Below are 19,054 nucleotides of genomic sequence, written 5' to 3' on the forward strand. Positions count from 1 at the left end.
TGGCTGCAGGATCATGGTGACCAAACTGGGAGCCAGTGTAGATTGGATTTCAGGACCTCTGTCTAGCGCCAGGAATCAGTCATTGTTCAGCTGGTGGCTGCCCTTTGCTCCCTAAACAAGTTTAGAGTGGGACAACCTGGAAAATGTTTGCCCTAGATTTCCCTGTGATGTGCTGATTTTGGAGATGGGTGTCCTCTAGAAGTGTATTCTTGTCTCCACTACAGAAGGTTATCTCTCTGTGGTCTGTGTCTCTGACCCTTGCAAATATTTGTTCAGCACACATAGTTGGAGGCCGAGGGCCTGTACAGGGGAAGAGTGACCTGCTACAAAGCTGAAGTGGCAAAAATGCTCTCTCTGCCTGCTGTCAAGGAAGAGGAGCCGTTCACTGCTGTGAGCAGTGCTAGTGAGAGGCAAATGCCAACAGTCAAGTTGTCCGTGGAAAGGGAAGAGCATATAAACGATTTCATTTTTTTACTGGTGGATTTTAATTGCTTTAATAAACCTGTGGAGCTTTTTCCCAAATCAGTCAGTGGAATCATGGAACATTTCAGAGGAGAAGGGACCTTGAAAGAGGTTGTGTCCATCCCTTGCAGTCCTCTACCTTTCCTAGGTTGTGCACACAGAGCTCCGGTTCTTCCTTTTCCTTCATATCTTCCCAATTTCAGAGAGGTCTGATCTCTTAGCTTTCTATTTATCTAACAATCTTTTTTGGGCTATAAAATCTAGATTCAGATTTTGAATGTCTCCTGTGTTTGGGAATATTTCAGTGTTAGCTGCTTCTGGCTTGTTGCACTTACACTGGCTGTTCACACAAGCTGTCTGTCTCAGCCCTCAAGGGAAGGAGTCTTGGTTTTTAATTTTAGCTTCTTCAGCTACCTGCTGACAGAGTTTGATTTCCACCTCCCACCTTCTCTCTCCCTCACGGGCCCTCTAAGCAAGAAAAACTGAGATCCGAAGTTGGTGTTGGGCAGATCTTCTTTTGGCAACAGCTCTGTTGTCTTAAAATTGGAACCAAGTGGATATTAATTACTTGCAGTAACCAGTGAGAAGACAACCTGAGCCCTGTTCATAACCACCTTTCATTCCGGGCTTGTAGTGGCATCAACACTCTCGCTGGCTGGACTCCAGAGCCATTTAACCTAGGTAGGAGCCTGTAAGATATAAATACTCATCTCTAACATGTTTTTGAATGCTTATATCAGGTAATGTGAATTTGTCGAAATAAAGGAAGTCAGTAGAAATCCCAGCTCAGCCATGGACCTGCCAGGTGGTCTTGGGCAAGTCTTTGCTGTGTTGGTGCCTCTGCTTCCTCCTGTGATGATCAGTGTTTGTTAAAGTGCTTTTCCCCAGAGAATGCCCTTGGTGCAGTGCAATGAGCTGCCAGAAGTGGCCGGTGGTTGAGCGGGCGGGCGCTGCGGGCGCAGACACACTGACGGCGCTGCCTTCCCCCTGCAGGCGTCATGTTCCGCAAGAAGAAGAAGAAACGCCCGGAGATCTCGGCTCCGCAGAACTTTGAGCACCGTGTCCACACCTCGTTTGACCCAAAGGAGGGCAAATTTGTGGGCCTGCCCCCCCAATGGCAGAACATTCTGGACACGCTGAGGCGCCCCAAGCCAGTGGTAGATCCTTCGAGGATCACGAGGATGCAGCTCCAGCCCATGAAGGTAAGAGAGGGAGGCGGCTCTTCGCTGTTGCAACATTTCCGTTGCTCCAGAAGTGGGGCTAAGGGTGGGATCTGTATGGGACTGAGGGGAGAGCAGGGGCTGGGCTTTGATAGTACCTTCATGAGCAATAGGGACAGCAGTGTCCTGAACTGCAGGGGTGCCACTGTTGGAGTAACCAGCTTGGCTGCCTGTCACTGTGGACACAGGGACATGGGAAAGCTCTCGTGGAGCTGACAGGACCTGGGATGTGTTCAGCTGCTGTACAGGGAAGGGAGGAGGAGAACTCAGACACAGACCTGTTTTAGCAGGTTTGTCATTCTCATGGGTGAGCAAATTGGGCTGGTAATGAAGTTGCCAGGGAAGCCTGAGTGGGAGAGAGTGGGGTAGCACTGGCTTGCTGTTCATGGACAAGTGAGGACAGCAAGGACTGAAGGAGGGTTTGGGCTAAAAGGGTTTCTAAACCAACATTTTGATGGAAAGTAGGACATATTAAACAGGAGCATGTCCTCAGAGCAAGTCCTTCAGTAAGCAGAAACAGGTGATTCTGGTGGATGGGTGGGTTCAGCTGGCTGCTGGAATTGGCTTTGGAGACTGTGTAAGTGAGAGCAGGGACCTGCTGTGGGAACAGAAAATGAATGATAGTGACAGAATCATTGTGTTTAAAGTCTTGGGAGCTTGTGGGAAGTTTTTCTTCTCTTTAAAAAAAAAAATGCTCCAGTGGCTTAAAAGCTGAAAGGTGAGTTGTCAAATAGAGATGTTACTACTTGGGGTTTAGGAGGGATATAAAAAAGAGTTGGCCATCTGATGAATATATTTAGTTTTTTGTGTGTAGGTGTTAAAAACATGGGGACTAAATGGGACTATATTTGGTATAATGTAAGTTTTATACATAATCAGACTTGCAGCTGAAATGGCACATCATATTGGAGCAGAATGCTGATTTGTAAAGGAAAGACTTGCTCGGGAAGAACAGGTGAAAGAAAAAGGCAGGAGGTATTGCCTGGTGTACTGAATGTGCTTTGAGGTTCAAAATATAGTAGGAGATAGGAGCACAGTCCAGAGCAGAGATGAAATGTGTAATAAGAGACCAACTTGGTTGGATCAGGAGCTCTTTAATGAGCTTAAACTGCAGGAGGATTGCTCAGAAGGGTGGAAACTAGGTCAAGTTATAAAGGGCAAAGAGAAAAGAAATTTATGTAGGAACAAAACTGGAAGGCCAAGGCACAAAAAGAGATGTTATTCTCAAAGAACATAAAGGGCACTAAGGAGACATCATAAGTGCACTGAGGAGAAGGAGGATGAAGGAAAGAATTTGCTCACTGCTGATCTTGGAAGAAAGTTAATAACAGATGACACCGGGAATTCTTAAGTGTTTAATGATTTTTCTGCAGCCTTTATTAAGTGTGTTCAGAGGGCTGACACAATTAGCACGAGCATGAAGGGATGGGAATGCAAGCTGGAATAAGAAAAGAACATGAACAGAAATGAGACTTAGTTAAGAAGTTGCATATTTTCAAGTCAGCTGGGCCTAGTGAGATTCAAGGAATTGCAGATCAGTCAGAATAATTTCTATTCCCAGAAAGAGGGTGGAACAAATAAGCAAGTAATCTATTTGCAGCCACTTCCAAGGAGATAGCAGGGTAATAGCTGGCAGCCAGTGTGGATTTATCAAGAACAAATCACATCAAGCAACCCAATTTCCATCAATCCCAGGGTGTGGGGCCGTGGGTCTGGGGGAAATGACAGCACTCTCCTGTACCTTGACTTGAGTGAGGCTCCTGACACTGCACCAATGGCATTTCCAGAGCAAACTGAGCCATTTTGGCAAAGGCTACTCCAAAAACAGTGTCAGGCATCGCTGTCAGAACAGGAATGTGCATGAAGAGATTTCCGGGCGTTTGCCCTGAGCCTGATGCTGGTTGGTACTTTCATGTGTGACTTATTAAAGCTGAGCGTGGCAAAAGCTGAAAGGAGGTGCAAAGCCTTTAGAGAACAAGGACAGAATACCCAACAGGCTTTAAGAACTAGAGGAGAATCTTAAACTAACACTGTTTTTTTTTCCCAGTAAGTCCAAGTGCAAATACTCTCTGAGACTGCATCGCATAGTTGAGTATTTTGGGTAAACTCCATTTGAATTAATTCCTGTTCAATTATACCAGTCAATAAGATTTTTTTTTTTAAGTGCTAATTGGCCAAACCCTTATACTTAGTCCTGGATTCAGCTGTCAGAGTTGTTCCTTTTTTGTGTGTAGCTTATAAAAAGGGGCTTTTCTTGTTAAAAATAATTTCTCAATTCCGCTCAGTAAGGCATGATCTATGTAAGAGCACTCCAGATAGATTTGGCTCAAATGTGGATGTTTCTTCATTAATCTGATGCAGCCTTTATACACAGCAGCAAAGCAAGGCTAAGTGCCATCTTCCCTGTCCACTGGGGGTAGGACTGTCTTATTGGGAGTGACCTGAGTCTAATTTTAGGGAGTTTCTAAGTAGGAGATGTGCACTAGAGTGGATTTTCCAGAGAGGCCACAGCATGTTCTTGGAGACTTCTTATTTTGAGAACACACAAGTCTCTCTGGAATGACTTTTGTCCAATTTGGTCAAACAAGTTCGTGTCCCCAGCACGTTGTTCCGTGGCTGCGGCTGGGCCGTGGAGGAATGTGTGTGTGGTGAGGGAGTAGAGTGAAGACCAGAATTTCCAGCTGCAGCTGGTGTGTGTGCCATGGAATGAGTGGGGTTGTCCTTCCCTCACCTTGTTTGACAGAAATGTTGTGTTGTGCCTTTCATTCTCAGACGCTGAGCAAACCAGGCGCTCGTTGGAGCGCAGTGGTGGCGTTCTGCTGAAATTACTGGAGCTGCTGTGTTGCACCAGCTAAATATTAGGCTTGGTGTAATTAATACAGCATGTTTAGTAGATCCCTGGAGCTCAGTTAGCAAACAGGAGATTGCTGTCACTCCAGGGAAGGACTTTCCTTCAGGCAGAGATTCATGAAAGTGTAGGAGTGATCCTATGCTGCGAATTTCTGTGGAGAAATGGAACCTTTTGGTTCCCAGCGCTAAAAAAGCTTCTGTAAGCTTTTCAGTTCCAGAAAAAACAAGGTAGAGCACTACATAATATATTGACAGCTTCGAGTGTCCTACTTGTCCAGAGCTGGTGCCTGTTTGGATGGAAGCCTTGTTCTGCAGCCGGTGCTTACACGGCAGTTGTGAGGTGTGGTGACCCCGTGTGCGGGGTTTAATTAGAGTGGCTTGGCAGAGCAGAGGGGGATGCAGAGCTGGAACAGCGTGCTCTGCACTGCTCAGGATGCAGATGCATTAGCAGAAATTGGGGAGAAGCAGACTGGGGGAGGCTGATTCCAACACTGGGAGTGCTTCAGGGGAGAGATGAACCTTGTGTTGGAACAGCGAGATGGGTTCTGCAGATGGAGCTTGCAGCATGCTGCAACTTCTGAGAACCAATATTTCAGGAGCTTGTTGAGCTGTTAGTGATGTAGTGTCACACAGTTTCAGCACAAGAGAGCCAGGAGAGTTGAAATATTCCAGGTTGGCTCTAATATTGCCTTTTAGAGCCTGAGCACAGCAGCAGAATTGACTGTTGGGGCTGACAGCACTTCTGCTCCGACAACAGAGTGTGACCCAAAGATTCCTTTTTTCCCCCCCTCTGTAAAGGACAATGAGAAATAGGCAGGAAAAATTCTGTTCCCCTAAATTCCTTGAGTCTTCTTTGGCTATATAAACAAAATCTAACTTTTGGCAAGATAAACTGAGCCTGAATTGTTACAACTGTGACTTTTTTACTCGTTTCCCACCTTCCCCATGTTTCCCAGACCGTGGTACGAGGCAGCACTGTGGAAGTGGAAGGCTACATCTCGGGGCTGCTCAACGACATCCAGAAGCTCTCTGCCATCAGCTCGAACACCCTGAGGGGCAGGAGCCCCACCAGCAGGAGGAGAGCCCAGTCCCTGGGGCTCCTCGGGGATGAGAGACCCCCCGACATGTATCTCCAGAGTCCTGAAGCAGACTGGGCAGACAAGTATGGGAACTACCTCAGCTGCAATGGTGGCTCCAAGGTGGCCCGGAGGCAGACCATGTGGCCGGACTACAAAGCCCGGCTGGAAGGCCAGTCCCATCCCAACGGGATGGTGACAAAAGCGCAGTCCCTGGGCCCGGCGGAGTTCCAGGATGCCGACGGCAGCTGCCTCCAGCGCACCCCTGCGCTGCAGCACGTGCCGGCTGTGCCGGGGGACAGCGACGCCGGGCCGAGGAGCCCGGAGGAGGGCTGGGCCCAGCGAGCAGCCGGCTCCAGGCCCTCGGGGGAGGGCAGCCCCAGCTCCAAATCCCGGGAGAACAGCCTCAAGAGGAGGCTGTTGCGCAGCGTTTTCCCCTCATCCAGCGCCTCAAACAAGCCGGGCTCTTCCCTGCAGATCAAGGTAAGAGCTATTCCCTAGTTGTGAGTGGGTGCAGTGTTGACTTTACAGTTCCAGAGGTTATGTACACAGCTGAACCAATTTAATTGCAAACATCGTGCAGCCATCTGTTATTGTTATGATTAACGTTGGACTCCAAATGGTCCTGGGCTGGGGAAATGTGTGGTCCGTTGGTGCTTCGCAGGATGCACTGTGAGGCACAGCTCAGCCAGATCTCTGGGAGAAGGGTTGGTTGGCAGAGCTGTACTTGCAGGAGCGTGGGCTGGCAAGGATGAGGGGACTTACTCACTTGTGCCCTTCTGTGAGGTAAAGGCATAACTGCAGTGCCATTCCACTGGCATCAGGGAGCCTTTGCCATTTGGGAAATGACTGTGGCTTCCATTAGTAATGTGTTCTTCTGCCTATGCAAACCAGAACTGCCTCGGAGAGTGGGCTGAGTGTAGCTGTATCTGTCAGGGTTTGCACTGGCACCCACGGTGCTGTCACACAGGAAATGCTGGCTGCTGGAAAGGGTGGGACAGCTCATGGCTACAGCTCCCCCAGGAAAGCTGTCCTGAATGGATGACTCACTTTGTGTTGAACTGGGAGAAGATCTCTGGATCTGGATAGGAAATGCAGCCACTGCTGCTCTTCCTTCCCAGGCTGACCCAGCACCCATCAACTTCCCATGGCTTGGCCGCTGCCTTCAAAGTCTGGGCTGGGCTGGGATTGGACCAGGCTAATTTGCAGCAGCTCCAGAGTCCCTGAACTGGGAAGATAATGACAGGAACCACCATCCCAACCAAACTGACTCTTCTGTAGTGTGTTGCAGGGACAGGGGATGTCTCCAACCTGCTTCTTGCAGTTTGCATAAGGATCAGGCTCATGGCTTTGGGCACAATGGATTTCCTTTCCAAGGCAGTGGGATTCTCAAGGAATGCAGTTCTTGTGTAGCATAAGCTGCACTTATTGCTGTCTCAGTGACTCTGGGCTCATCTACACTGGCTGGAGTACCTGGAACTGGCCGCTTGTGTCTTCCCTAGCCAGAGTGTCTTTGCCATCCTCAGCAGGAGCAGAGGTTCCCAGCTAAATGGATGTGCTTGGGTGCATTTGAACTCCAGGTATTTGTCAGAGGAGAGGAGCAGGGAAGACCTTGGGGCTATCTAGTCCATCTCCCTGCTCCAGGGAGGGATCTGTGCCATAGCTGGGAGTTGTTTATCTGATGTGTTCTTAGCAGCCTCCGGTGGTGACAATGTGAGTCTCCCTCTCAGGTGGAGGTGATGATGTGTGAGAAATGTGTAACTGCAGGTGAAAGGGACAGGGATACAATTGAATCCTGGAATCCCAGAATGGTTTGTGTTGAAGAGACCTTAAAGCTCATCTTGTTCCACCCCCTGCCATGGGCAGGGACACCTTCCACGAGACCAGGTTGCTCCAAGCCCCGTCCAACCTGACCTTGGACATGTGGATGCTCTGTCCCATCCCTGGACCACTTTCCTAGGAGGTGGGTGCCATAACAGGCACATGGGAAGGTTGAGTGAACCTTCCTTTAAACCCAATATGGGAGACAGGAGTGGGAGAACCAGTGACACCTCACAGTGTCCCAGGACTGAGGATGTGTCCACTGGGCTGTCGGCTGTGGGAGCAGGAGATAACACACCTGTGTGAGCCTGCACATGTGCTGTGTGCCCCTCCTGCACGCTCGGGGTTACAGAAAACCTTTTTGGATTCTCTCTCCTGAGACAAAATGAGATTTGGAAAATAAATGCTGTGTTGCTGTGAGCATGTCAGCACAGGAGTGCAGGGGTGGAGCTGGCACTCGGGGAGGAAGGAGCTCCTGACATCCACTTGTGTTTGTGCTGTGCCTGATGCCACTAACTGGCATTTTCCAGGGCCTGTGTGTGTGTGAAAGTGAGTCCTGTGTGTTTGTGAGGCTTATGCAGATCCTGCTATTGACAAAAATCCTTGATTAAAACCCAAAGTGCATGGAATTAAATCCTATACAATTATTTCCTGTCTGAGATGGGAAAAGGATTCTTCTTCTGAAAAAGTCTCTGTTGGCAGTTTTTGGTTCTCATTCTCATATTATTAACTTTATTAATAATCTCTCTGAATTGTGAGAGAGAAAATGCTTTTTGCTTTGAAGTAATTTTTCCCTATAATACAAATGATTGGCTTGCTCATTCTGAAACAGCTCCACTATTATTTTGCATGTGTTTGTATACATAAATTATGTATATTTTACATATACACATGTAAGTATATAATGTATTTTATACCCCACCTGCTAGATGTCGCATTTTAATTAATCAACATTGCCAGGATGAGTATGAGCATGACAAGGTTTATCCTTCCTGGGAGACCCATGTGTAGTGGTCACATGGGAATGTGTATCCCAAAGCCATGTTCCCATGGGTTGTGATCTCACTACACTGAACAGGAGTGGGCCTGTGTGGCACTGGAGTGGGATGTCTCCAAACACCTCCAAATTCACGGTCGGTCACTTTGGAGCCGCCAAGGTGGCAGGTGGCTCTGGGTAGCTGGAGTCTCAGGCTGGCTGTCTCCAGCTGGCCTGAATCCCAGTGCTTTTCCCAAAGCAGAGGGCTAGTTCTGTGCCTGATCGACAGGAATGCTCTGCAGGTACCAGTGGAAAGTGCAGAGAGAGTTTTCAATAGGCAGAGTGTAATTACCCCAAGGGAATTAGGCCAAGACATCAAAGTGATTTACAGCCTTGGCATGAATCCTCTTTCCTTTTATACAGAGGAAGATCAGAGGCACAGAGGGATAAAGGATTTTCAAATTCTCTGCAGCACAGGTTGCCCCTGAGTTTTGGTGGTGAGGTTGGAATGCTTTTTTAGCAGCTGGGTTTTTTTCTGTGGGTTTTGGGTCTTGGTGGTTTTTTTAAAGCATGTGCTTTAAAAGGTTCCCTTTAAACTGCTTCAGTTCGGAAGTCCCTAAAGTGTAGCACCCATTCCCTAAGGAGTTCTTGAAGATCTGCATCCAAGCAGACCTTCATCCAAGCATGTGTTGGGCAGACCTGGAGCTCTTGACTCCAATCAGCTCCAAGTTGTGCTAGGGCAGAGTGGAATGACACAAAACTGATTCCTGACCTTTCTACTTGTTAACCCAACCATGCCTTTTTGTTTTTCCCCCGTTCCCCTTTGTTCCTCTGGCAGCCTAACGCTTTCTTCAGGCCCCAGCAGTGGGGCTCCCCGCGCAGCCCTGCAGCCAAAGCCCAGTCTCTCCCGCCAGATCCGCCCGCCTCCGATTTCCCCAGGGGGGTCTCAGAAGCCGAGACCCCCCAGAAGTCCCCGCCAGTGGAGAAGGCGGCGGCAGTGCCCCTGAGCCGGCCCTCGCCAGCCGGGTCCCCCCGCAGCCGGCACACCCAGACCAGCTCCAGCAACCTCCACCTGCCCCCCGACTCCGCTGGGAAGGGGCAGCCGGCCGGCGAGGACCCCGTGGTGGTGACCCACGAGCAGTTCAAAGCTGCCCTGAGGATGGTCGTGGACCAGGGGGATCCGCGGGCCATGCTGGAGAACTACATCAAGATCGGGGAGGGCTCCACGGGCATCGTGTGCATCGCGCGGGAGAAGCACTCGGGGCGCCAGGTGGCCGTGAAAATGATGGACCTGAGGAAGCAGCAGCGCCGGGAGCTCCTCTTCAACGAGGTGAGGGAGGGCGTGGCTGGGGAACAGCCAGCACAGCAAACAGGGAGGAGCAGGGCCATCTCCCTTTGAGTAGGATTATGCTTGTACCAAGGATTACTGCTTGGGTTGGGGGCTCTGCCCTGGACTGCCATCCATGGGGCTGGGAGTCCTGCTTGGCTGGGGAGGGTTGGGTGCTGTGAGTGCTTTTGTGGTGGTCACTTGCTCCCTGTGGATTTCCAGGTGGTGATAATGAGGGACTATCAGCACGTCAATGTCGTGGAGATGTACAAGAGCTACCTCGTGGGAGAGGAGCTCTGGGTGCTGATGGAGTTCCTGCAGGGGGGAGCCCTCACAGACATCGTGTCTCAAATCAGGTACGAAGCAAAATCAAAAACATCAACACCTGAGAGCAAGAACAGAGTGGGGATTTCTGGGAAGAGCAGTTTCCCTCTGAGACCTTGTGTTTGTTGTGCCCTGAAACTGCTACACTTTGTAACTGTTATCCATTTGAATTATGTGATAATACTTCTGATATAGAAGGAACCTCCTTCACAGTACTGATCCCTTCAGGTACCCGCTGTTCATCTCCTTGATGACCTTCCCTGTAAAACACTGCACTCATAAAAAAACCACTGTTTACTATATTTGTTGAATCCTGTCCAGGAAGTTCATTGAATAAGTATTAAAGAGCATGCAGAGATAGTTTTCAGTGGTGCAACCTTAGCCACAAATTCAGCCTCACTAACTCCTCTGGAAAAGTGCAGCAGAGCCTTGAGATTTGGACTCCTTCCCAAATCTCATTGCCTAAAGATAGCAGCTACCGGACACTCTCCTAAATTTGTTTCCTTATCCACACCACTTGATATTCATTAATGCCCAAAGCATTTCTGTAGGGCAGAGAAGTTGTTCTTAGATGGCCCTTGGGGTCCACCCATGACCTGGAGCACCCTCCTCCTGCTTCCCAGCAGTCCTGTGAGGCTGGAAACTGGTGCAGGGAATAACAGCGGAAAGACTGACCAGGAAAGTCTGTAGGATGAGCTTTTCCTTTTTGAAGATTCAGAATCTTAGTTGGTTATCATTAGGCAGTATTGCTAACACTAATTGTATTTGTTTTTTTAAAAATCATAGTATACCCTTGGTTCACTCATGTGCTCAGACTAGATCCTGTGGTGGATTGCTCTGTTGGATTCTGTGTTTTGGAAGCACATCTGTGATGTGTTTGGGAGGTGTGAAAAGCCACATTGTCCTCTGTAGCCTCCACCTGGAAGGAGTGTCCTGGAGACACTTAGCTGGGCTGGCCCTCCAGCACCGAGTTCAGAGACACATGTCAGGGTCTGAGAACCAACTCTTAATCCTGAGGAGTTACAACATTGCAGAGCCTGTGAAACTCCTGTAGCTCTTAGATGGCATTGGGATTACAGATAAAAATTGCTGAAGAGGTTTATGGAAGGGCCTGTGTGTTTATATCCACCAGTCAGTCTGAATTCCATTGTGGGACCTCAGCCTAGATTGGTTTTATGAAGCTTCCTTTGAACCTGTTAATGAATGCTTGTTTTTTCACATGGTAGAAACAGGATCTGTTCTAACCATAACATTTATCAGAAGTAAGCCTTTAGCAGTTTTTCCAGGGAGGAAAATACCCTCATTCCAGTCACTAAACATTTACTGAGGGGGATAAGTGATTTGCATCTCCAGGAGTAAGGTAATTCTCCAGTAATGTGTTTTACACTATGCAGACACTTGACTGAAACCAAAGTCCATCCATGACAGGCTGAAAGTACACCTCTTATTATCTAAACCTAAAGGTGAGGTTCTTGGTGCTCATATTCCATGTGCTAACAGAGAGTGGTGGAAATCAGGAGGGTCTTCTCTGCTTGTAACCTGTGCTGCCTCTAGTTAGGTGTGAGCGTACCCAAGGTATGTGCAGGAAAACCCAAAGGATCCCTGTATTAGCTATCAGAGAATGTGTTTAGATGTCTTCTGGATAGGGTTGCACAATAAACCTTGTGAACAATGGCTTTACCATATTTGCTTTAAAAAGAGCTGTCTCACCAGTTACTGCAGCACCTTGGCATCGAGCAGCACTGCTGCCTGTCAGAACTGCTTGAAACAGCATCTTGCAGAATGAACAGATACAGGATTTAAAATACAAGTTCTCTGTATTAAACCTACGAAAACTTAGTTGCCAGCCATCAAGTCAAAGCTGTTTTCCACCAGTAGCAGCCATAGAAGAGTGGTGAAGGTGAGATAGCAAAGGCCATAGGGAACCAAATACCTGTGATTTAACTTGAGAATCACACCGTGCCCTTGTGGCCGGGCCCTGTCCCTGCCCAGCTGAGCTCCCCCGTCCCTGATTGCAGGCTGAACGAGGAGCAGATTGCCACGGTGTGTGAGTCGGTGCTGCAGGCTCTGTCCTACCTCCATGCCCAGGGGGTCATTCACCGGGACATCAAGAGTGACTCCATCCTTCTCACGCTGGATGGCAGGGTATGTGTCCCCAGACAGACTGTTTCCTGTCTTCTGCTGCTGCAGCCTTCCTCTCTTGCTTCCTTTCTGTTCCCAATCCCTTGTTTGCAGCTCATCCTCTTACTCCCTTTGATGTCTTTTTCTGTGCTGTTTCCCTCTGCGTTGTCTAAGGTTGATTTTTAAGGTTGGTTGCTTTTCTCTTTGTACAGGTCAAACTCTCAGATTTTGGCTTCTGTGCTCAGATCAGTAAAGATGTACCCAAGAGAAAGTCCCTGGTGGGTACTCCCTACTGGATGGCTCCAGAAGTCATTGCCAGGATACCATACACCACCGAGGTAAGGGACACCTCCCGAATACCAGGAGAGGGAGCAAATAATATTCTCAAGTGTCACAGGAAAATAACTATTGGCTTTTCTAGGAAGAACCTCTAGACTATTTAAAACAAAGCCAAGCGTGACTACAGATTTGATTGTGATGATGGCAGTATTTTCAAAGTCAGTAGAAAAATAGATTGTTCTGCTTCCAGGAAAGAGGCATAAACTTATTCTATTCTTACACCTGAAGCTTGGCCTAGATTTATACCAGCTGTGGACAGATGGGAGCAAGGAGCAGCCTGTGACACGATAGAGATCAGTAAATGGGTGCCAGAAAGGGAGGGGAGGAGATGTGAGCTCCGAGGGGCTCACCTCGGGGAAGGCAGGGATGGGAGCTCTGGAATTCCGGGCAGGTGGCAGCAGACTAATGAGTTTTGTTTACCAAGGAACCAGGTGTAGCACAGGCAGTTACTTGCAGACCTTTACATGTTGCAACACCACTGATGCTCAGTCCTGGGTGCAAAACTGACTTTGTTAAACTGCTGTAAGGAGCCCAAGAGCATCAAGGGGTCAGTGTTTGACTTGGTACCATTTGTCATGGGTGGAGTGTTGCAGCCTTGGTGAAAGCAACACAGCAAGGACCTGCTGCTCTGAACTGTGTGTGTTGATGTGCCATTGGTTCCCATAGGTGGATATCTGGTCCCTGGGGATCATGGTGATAGAGATGGTGGATGGAGAACCCCCCTACTTTAGTGATTCTCCAGTCCAGGCAATGAAGAGACTCCGAGACAGTCCTCCTCCCAAACTGAAGAACTTCCACAGGGTGAGAATGCTGGCAAACACTTGTACACCTGATGGTTATCACAGGGGAACATCCCTATCAGCTGTTCCCAGAACAGCTGGCTGTGGAAATGGTCTTGCTAGGACGTTCCCTGGGAAATGCTTTGGCCCCGGGCCCTCGGTGGCTGCTGCTGACAGCTGGTGGCTGTGTTGGGAATAGCGCTGACAGTGTAAGGGCACCTGGGCATAAATGGAGACTGCAAATCAGAGCTGCCTTGGCTGGACCCAGCAGTTTCCACTTGCTGATGTCGATAGAGTAGCTCATCTTCCAGGGAAGGAAACAGGAGGATCCTCAGGAGTTTCCAGCTTTGCGGCCTTCAGGACTGCAAAGACTGTGGTATTGTCAGAGCAGCAGAACTGAGGACACACAGGAGCTTGTGGAGACTCTGCAGCTGCTCTGAAGATGAACTTGGCTTCATGGTTTTTTAGGAAAAAGTAGCAGTGGCATAAGAAACAGTGATCACCTTTCAGTCCCCACTTGGAGCAATCCTTTCATTCCAGGCTGAGACTGTGAGATCAAACAGCTTCTGCAGCATCCTGAGCTACCCAGCCTTTCCAGTTAATCAGAGGATCTGCAGCTGCTAAAACTGAATTATTTAACAGAGTAGACTGCTGAACTAACATCAACAGCTGCTCTCTCCTCTTTGCCTTTGCAACACTAATTAAAATGTAATGGTCACATTCTGGACCCAGTGCTCGCCCTCCTTGGGCAGTGTAAAGCCAGCCTGGTCTGGGTCACACCTTACTTGGTGACATGGCCCTGCTGTCTGGCTGTGACAGCCAGAGCTGATCATAGTCTTGCTCTGCTCCAGTTATCCTGGGAAGCAGCCTGGCTTCCAGCAGATCTCTGGGTTGCAGGCCAGGGGCTGTCCTGCCCCATGTCCTGGGGGAACTCAGCCCTCCATCCTGGTGCCAGTCCCTGACTTCCTGTGGTCAGTGACTGAAGTACTGGTGCACCAGGTTCAAGGGGTGTCACTGGGACAGTCCCTGCTGCTTTGCTAAGGCATGGGCAGAGTCTCTGCCAGGGATACAGGCTGGATCCCAGCACTCATCCTGAGCTGGGCGATGCCTTCTACCTCCACCGATCCCAGCAATCCCATCCAAAGGGCTCCTGAAATAAACAGTAGCTCAGTGTGAACAGGATTTCATGTTCTACTTCTAAGTGAGCCAGAGCTGGGAAAATGCCCCCAACCTAAACTGGATGTCATTAACAGCATTTAAATAAATAAATATAAGCCAAGTTCATTTTTTATTCCGTTTTAACGATGCGGAGGATTAAACCAGCAGGAGATGTGCAGGGCCTGGAAGTGGTGCTTGGGGCTGGCTACTCCAGGCTTTTACAGCTCTTCCAAAGGACAAACCTGGGAGGTCATTCAGCTTTTTGGTACCTGTTCTGCAGCTTTTTCACCTTCTTACACCAGCAGCATGAGGGTTCCAGGCTCTCAAAACCAGTTTGGGAATCTTATTGAACTGCTTTTTCCACAATCTGTGACCAGTAAAAGAATGAATTGAGGCACCCTTCCCACCCAAGGGATGTGCTCAGGTAGCAGGAATCTTGCTGAATTATTGAGCTGAACTGCAGAAAATAATGAAATGGGAAACAGGAGTGATCTGGATGGAAGGACACTCCAGCAGGCTGGTCTTAATTGGCTGTGGCCCATTGGAAAGAAAACAACCTGTGTAAGTGTTGTGCGTACCAGTGACAGAAGGTTACGTCCCTAACATGAAAAGTGTGAGAACCATGTCACATTGCTGGGAAAACAGGGATACAGAGGGGGAAGGTGCAGGATCCCTTTAACCAAGCCCACCTGGGCAACCTGGTGTTGCATGAGCTGTGCCTGGTGGCTTTGCAGGGTTGACTTGGTTGGTTGCTTTTTCACAGACCTCCCCAGTTCTGAGAGACTTCTTGGAAAGGATGTTGACACGGGATCCGTTGGAAAGAGCAACAGCACAAGAACTTCTGGATCATCCCTTTTTGCTCCAGACAGGACTTCCAGAGTGTTTGGTGCCCCTTATCCAACAGTACAGGAAGCGCACCTCCACCTGCTGACTCTGCCTGAGGGGAAATTGTGGGGAAAAAGGAATGTTTATAAAAAAAAGAAATCTAAAAAATGAAGAGCCCAGATGGTTTCATCCTGTGAATGGTGCTTGAAAATTGTCAGCGATGGTTTTCGAGGATGAGTGTGAATCCTGTCCGTGCATTTGCAGCCTTCTGGGGCTTCTCCTTTGCTGAAGACAATCAATACAGACTAGATCCAGGTGAGACCAAGGATAAAGCGGGTATTCCATGCCTTGGGAATCACTGCTGCCGGAGGATGGCGTTTGAAGCGGAGTCTGAAGTTGTGTATCTGAATGTCTGTGAGTTTCTGCACACCTTGGCTGCTGACCACTGAACTGGAATGATGTTTCCCAGTTAGAAATGTGATCTTTGCTTCCTTCATTCTACACTGGAGTCCTGTGCTGACTCATTTTGGGGCACTGACCCCTTTAAACTGTCAAACGATGCACAAAGACTTGAATTTTTTTCCTCTGAGACTTTTTCACAGACGATTTTAATTTCCTTGGGTTAAATGTGGACCTGGAAACCTGCCCACACTTCCCTCGGGAGTGATGTGATATGTATATATTTGTTTCTAAGTGGCTCTCTTGCATCAACAGGCTTCTCTTTTGCTGCGGAATGTGTATGGTTTAGTGGTCAATCTTGAATCCATTTCATGATTTTAAGCTTCTGGAAACCCTTGAACACAGGCCTCCAAGGGAACTCTGTGAAGACCAGGTGCTCCCACCACCAGGTCCTTGTGGTTGACAATTCACCACGTGCAAGACCTCTGGTGCTGGCTGGGGTGTGAGCAGCCTGCTCCTGGGGCTGCTTTCCCAGCTCCTTCTCCCAGGAGAGGCTGAGAAATGCTGCCCTGAGGCAGTTGTTGGGTGGCATTTTGGGGATGCTGTAGGAGACAGAATGGAAAAGTTTGAGCTGTGCTGCACATCCCAGGATTGATCTCTGTGTTCGTGGGAGGTGTTTGTCCAACCTCCATCTCCCTGTGGCTGCTGCAGGATGTGGGGAGACATCTCTGCTGTCTGGCTGTTGGTCTGCCCTTCCCCACCAGCCCTTGGCATCTGAAAGGTTTCTGGTTGTCTAAACAGCTCTTTGAGTTCTTTTAACATAGTTTTAGGTATTTTGTGTGCTACACTCTCTGGTCAGTGAGATCCTCGAGGTAATTGGACTCTAGGTCAGGATTAACATTGTACAGTGACGGTGTGTGTTGTTGTGAGGTCTCAAGAATATGCTTTTGCATGTGGAACTGGGATTTTGTTTTGAAACTCCACATGCAAATGTACTGGAATTTAAGTTATTCTCGGGACAGTCCTTCTGTGCCAGAAACTAACCTCAGAATTGCATTTTCTTCAGAAGATGTTCATAATCTCTGTCCTCTGCTATTTGCTCCAGTTACAGATCCTGCTTCAAAATTGAAGCCACAGTTGATTACTTGAAGTAATTTGGGATGGAATTGATCTGCACTGATGCCATCACAGGGTGGGCACCCAGTCTGTGGAGTGTGTAGGTTGGCTCTGTATCTGTGGGGAGGGAACACCTGTGGAGGGTGGCTCACCCCCTTGTCTCAGACACCTGCTGAAGGATGAAATCACTCTCTCCCTCACCTGTGGCAGGTAGAGGGGTCACAGGGGGTTTGCCTAGACTGGATGTCTAAGTTTGGGGCTGATGGAGTTGATTGAAATTAATTCATTTAGCTCCTCCTTAGCTGCACTGGAAAATTTTTGACTTAAAATGTTTATGTATTTCAGATATATTATTTTTTTTTTATGCAAAAGAGCAGGGCTTGGAAAAGATTTATAATTTGAAACAAACACTCCTGCTGGTCTGTAGTTGTGAATCCTTTGCACTTGTGTTTTAAATTAAAGTAGATCTTGATTTATTCATAAGGCTGTTGCGGTGCTGAGATGCTTCACAATGTGTCTGTAGTTCAGAGTTGGGAGTGTGAACCTTAGAGTCTGGTCTTACTTCCCTGTTCTGTGGCTACGTGGCTTTTAAAGCACGAGGAGAGTGGGGCAGGAGCTCGGATCCTGAAACAAACGTTTCTTGGAGACAGGTATGACAGGTTTAACATTCAACACCATTTTTGTACTGCAGCCTAAGTCTGCCTAAACACAGTGAGGGAAGGCCCTGGAAAAATTGCATTCAAGTATCTTATAAAATTTTAAACCCTCATTACCATATTTGAGGGATGCAGAAAGCAATTCCTGCTGCTTGTGTTTCTCTCTTTGCAGTTCATGCACGGCACATCACCAGTTAACTGCTCCATTACTTAGATGAGTGTGGAATCAAACATAAATCCTAAGATAAACTTAGATTAGCTGAAAGACTGAAGCTCCATCTCCAGGGCCGACAGCTCCTTCCCCAGGAACCAAGGCAGGAGCATGAGGATCCAGAGCAGGTTTGGAATTTGCATTGCAGTAGTATTCAGGTCAGGATTTCTCGTGTGCTAAGTGAGATCTGAGTATACAACAACGTGTGGCCTCTTCTCTGACGAGCCCAGAGCCTACTCAGTGGGTAATTATGCTTGGAGTATCTTTCCCTACGAGGTTACACTTGTGTCTCGGGGTTTGCTGTTGTTTTGTGTCATGTTTTCCCTGAATCCTCTCCTTTTATTTTCCCTCTTGTCAGCTTTGCTCATGTCGAGCCTTTTCCATGCTGCCACAGCCCTGGCAATCAGCTTCCAGGAGGCCTTTGAAGGTGGTGGGTGGGATTTATAGGAACAATTTGCTGAATCAAACGGGTGCTCTGGGAGTGCTGTCAGGTCCCAGTTGCACTGGTTTATGTGTAATGGTGCCTGTCCCCCTCAGACAGGCCTCTGCTGTTGGATGCAGCACCTTATTATCCTGGGACAAATCTTTCTCTGGAGGCCCCTCTCCTTTAACCTGTGGTTACAGATGGACCCTGGGTCAAATGAGGCTCCCAAATTTGAGTCTGGTGAGGAGAACCCCATCCTTGCCCCTGCAGCCTGCAGAAAGCTTTTGGCTGTGCCTTGGGTCCTGGGGATAAATAGGCATAACAGCAAGTAATAATCTTGATAATCTTGACCATGTGGGTTATGTGTGGGGCAGGAAGAGTGTCTCTAAAATACAAGAGCTACTGTGCAGTAATTCCTTGTGTAAGTGCAATGGGCACATCAGAACTGTCTCCGTTCCGGAGGCAAAAGATAATTTGGGTCCTGCATGTACAGTGTCTCCTGTTGGTATCCCTTGCTGGAGTTGGAGTCCTCTGCTTAGGAATCCCCATTATCTAATTTTTTACTATTATAGTACAAAGGTTGGACTAATATAAATATTTTGGGCCAGAGAATTAAGTGGTAGAGAACCAGACCTAGAATGTGGCACTTCACAGGTGAAAATGTGGAGAGAAGGTGAGATGTGCCTAAATGTTCTGCTCCGTGTCAGACCAGTCTTAGTTACCACTGAATCTGGGTTCTGTAACAGCCTCAGGAGTGACCTGTCTGACCCAAACACCACATCACTCCGTGCTCAGCAGGTAAGCGAAACCACGGCAGGGCTGCACGTGAAGGAATCCTCAAGGATGTCTGAATTCCATGGGATGAAGTAGTGCTGGAAGATGAGGTGGCTCCTCTCCTCTGCAGCCCGTGAGTAACCAAACCAGGGTGTGAGTGAGTTGTGCTGCTGGGGGGGTGCACAGACACATGGAC

At 48.4% G+C, this 19,054-nt stretch overlaps 1 protein-coding gene across 6 annotated transcripts in view; it reads left to right on the top strand.

Moving 5' to 3' along the window:
* LOC103760006 (serine/threonine-protein kinase PAK 6) overlaps positions 1 to 18,972 on the top strand; it is a 37,166-nt gene extending 18,194 nt beyond the window's left edge. For 5 of the 6 annotated variants that reach the window (XM_018083379.2, XM_029963800.1, XM_029963801.1 and 2 more), the window contains 8 exons: positions 1,456 to 1,664; positions 5,489 to 6,091; positions 9,244 to 9,735; positions 9,955 to 10,088; positions 12,075 to 12,201; positions 12,390 to 12,515; positions 13,183 to 13,317; positions 15,217 to 17,276. In XM_018083379.2, coding sequence (XP_017938868.1) covers positions 1,461 to 1,664; positions 5,489 to 6,091; positions 9,244 to 9,735; positions 9,955 to 10,088; positions 12,075 to 12,201; positions 12,390 to 12,515; positions 13,183 to 13,317; positions 15,217 to 15,384 — 1,989 coding nt within the window. In that variant the 5' untranslated portion in view covers positions 1,456 to 1,460 and the 3' untranslated portion in view covers positions 15,385 to 17,276. Of the gene's footprint in view, positions 1 to 1,455; positions 1,665 to 5,488; positions 6,092 to 9,243; positions 9,736 to 9,954; positions 10,089 to 12,074; positions 12,202 to 12,389; positions 12,516 to 13,182; positions 13,318 to 15,216; positions 17,277 to 18,830 lie in introns of those variants that run through there. The other variant, XM_029963802.1, reaches the window with a different exon arrangement.
* Positions 18,973 to 19,054: the final 82 nt, after the last annotated feature.

Source organism: Manacus vitellinus, unplaced genomic scaffold, assembly GCF_001715985.3.
Source record: "Manacus vitellinus isolate BGI_N305 unplaced genomic scaffold, ASM171598v3 scaffold_63_pilon, whole genome shotgun sequence".
In the NCBI taxonomy this organism is placed as follows: domain Eukaryota; kingdom Metazoa; phylum Chordata; class Aves; order Passeriformes; family Pipridae; genus Manacus; species Manacus vitellinus.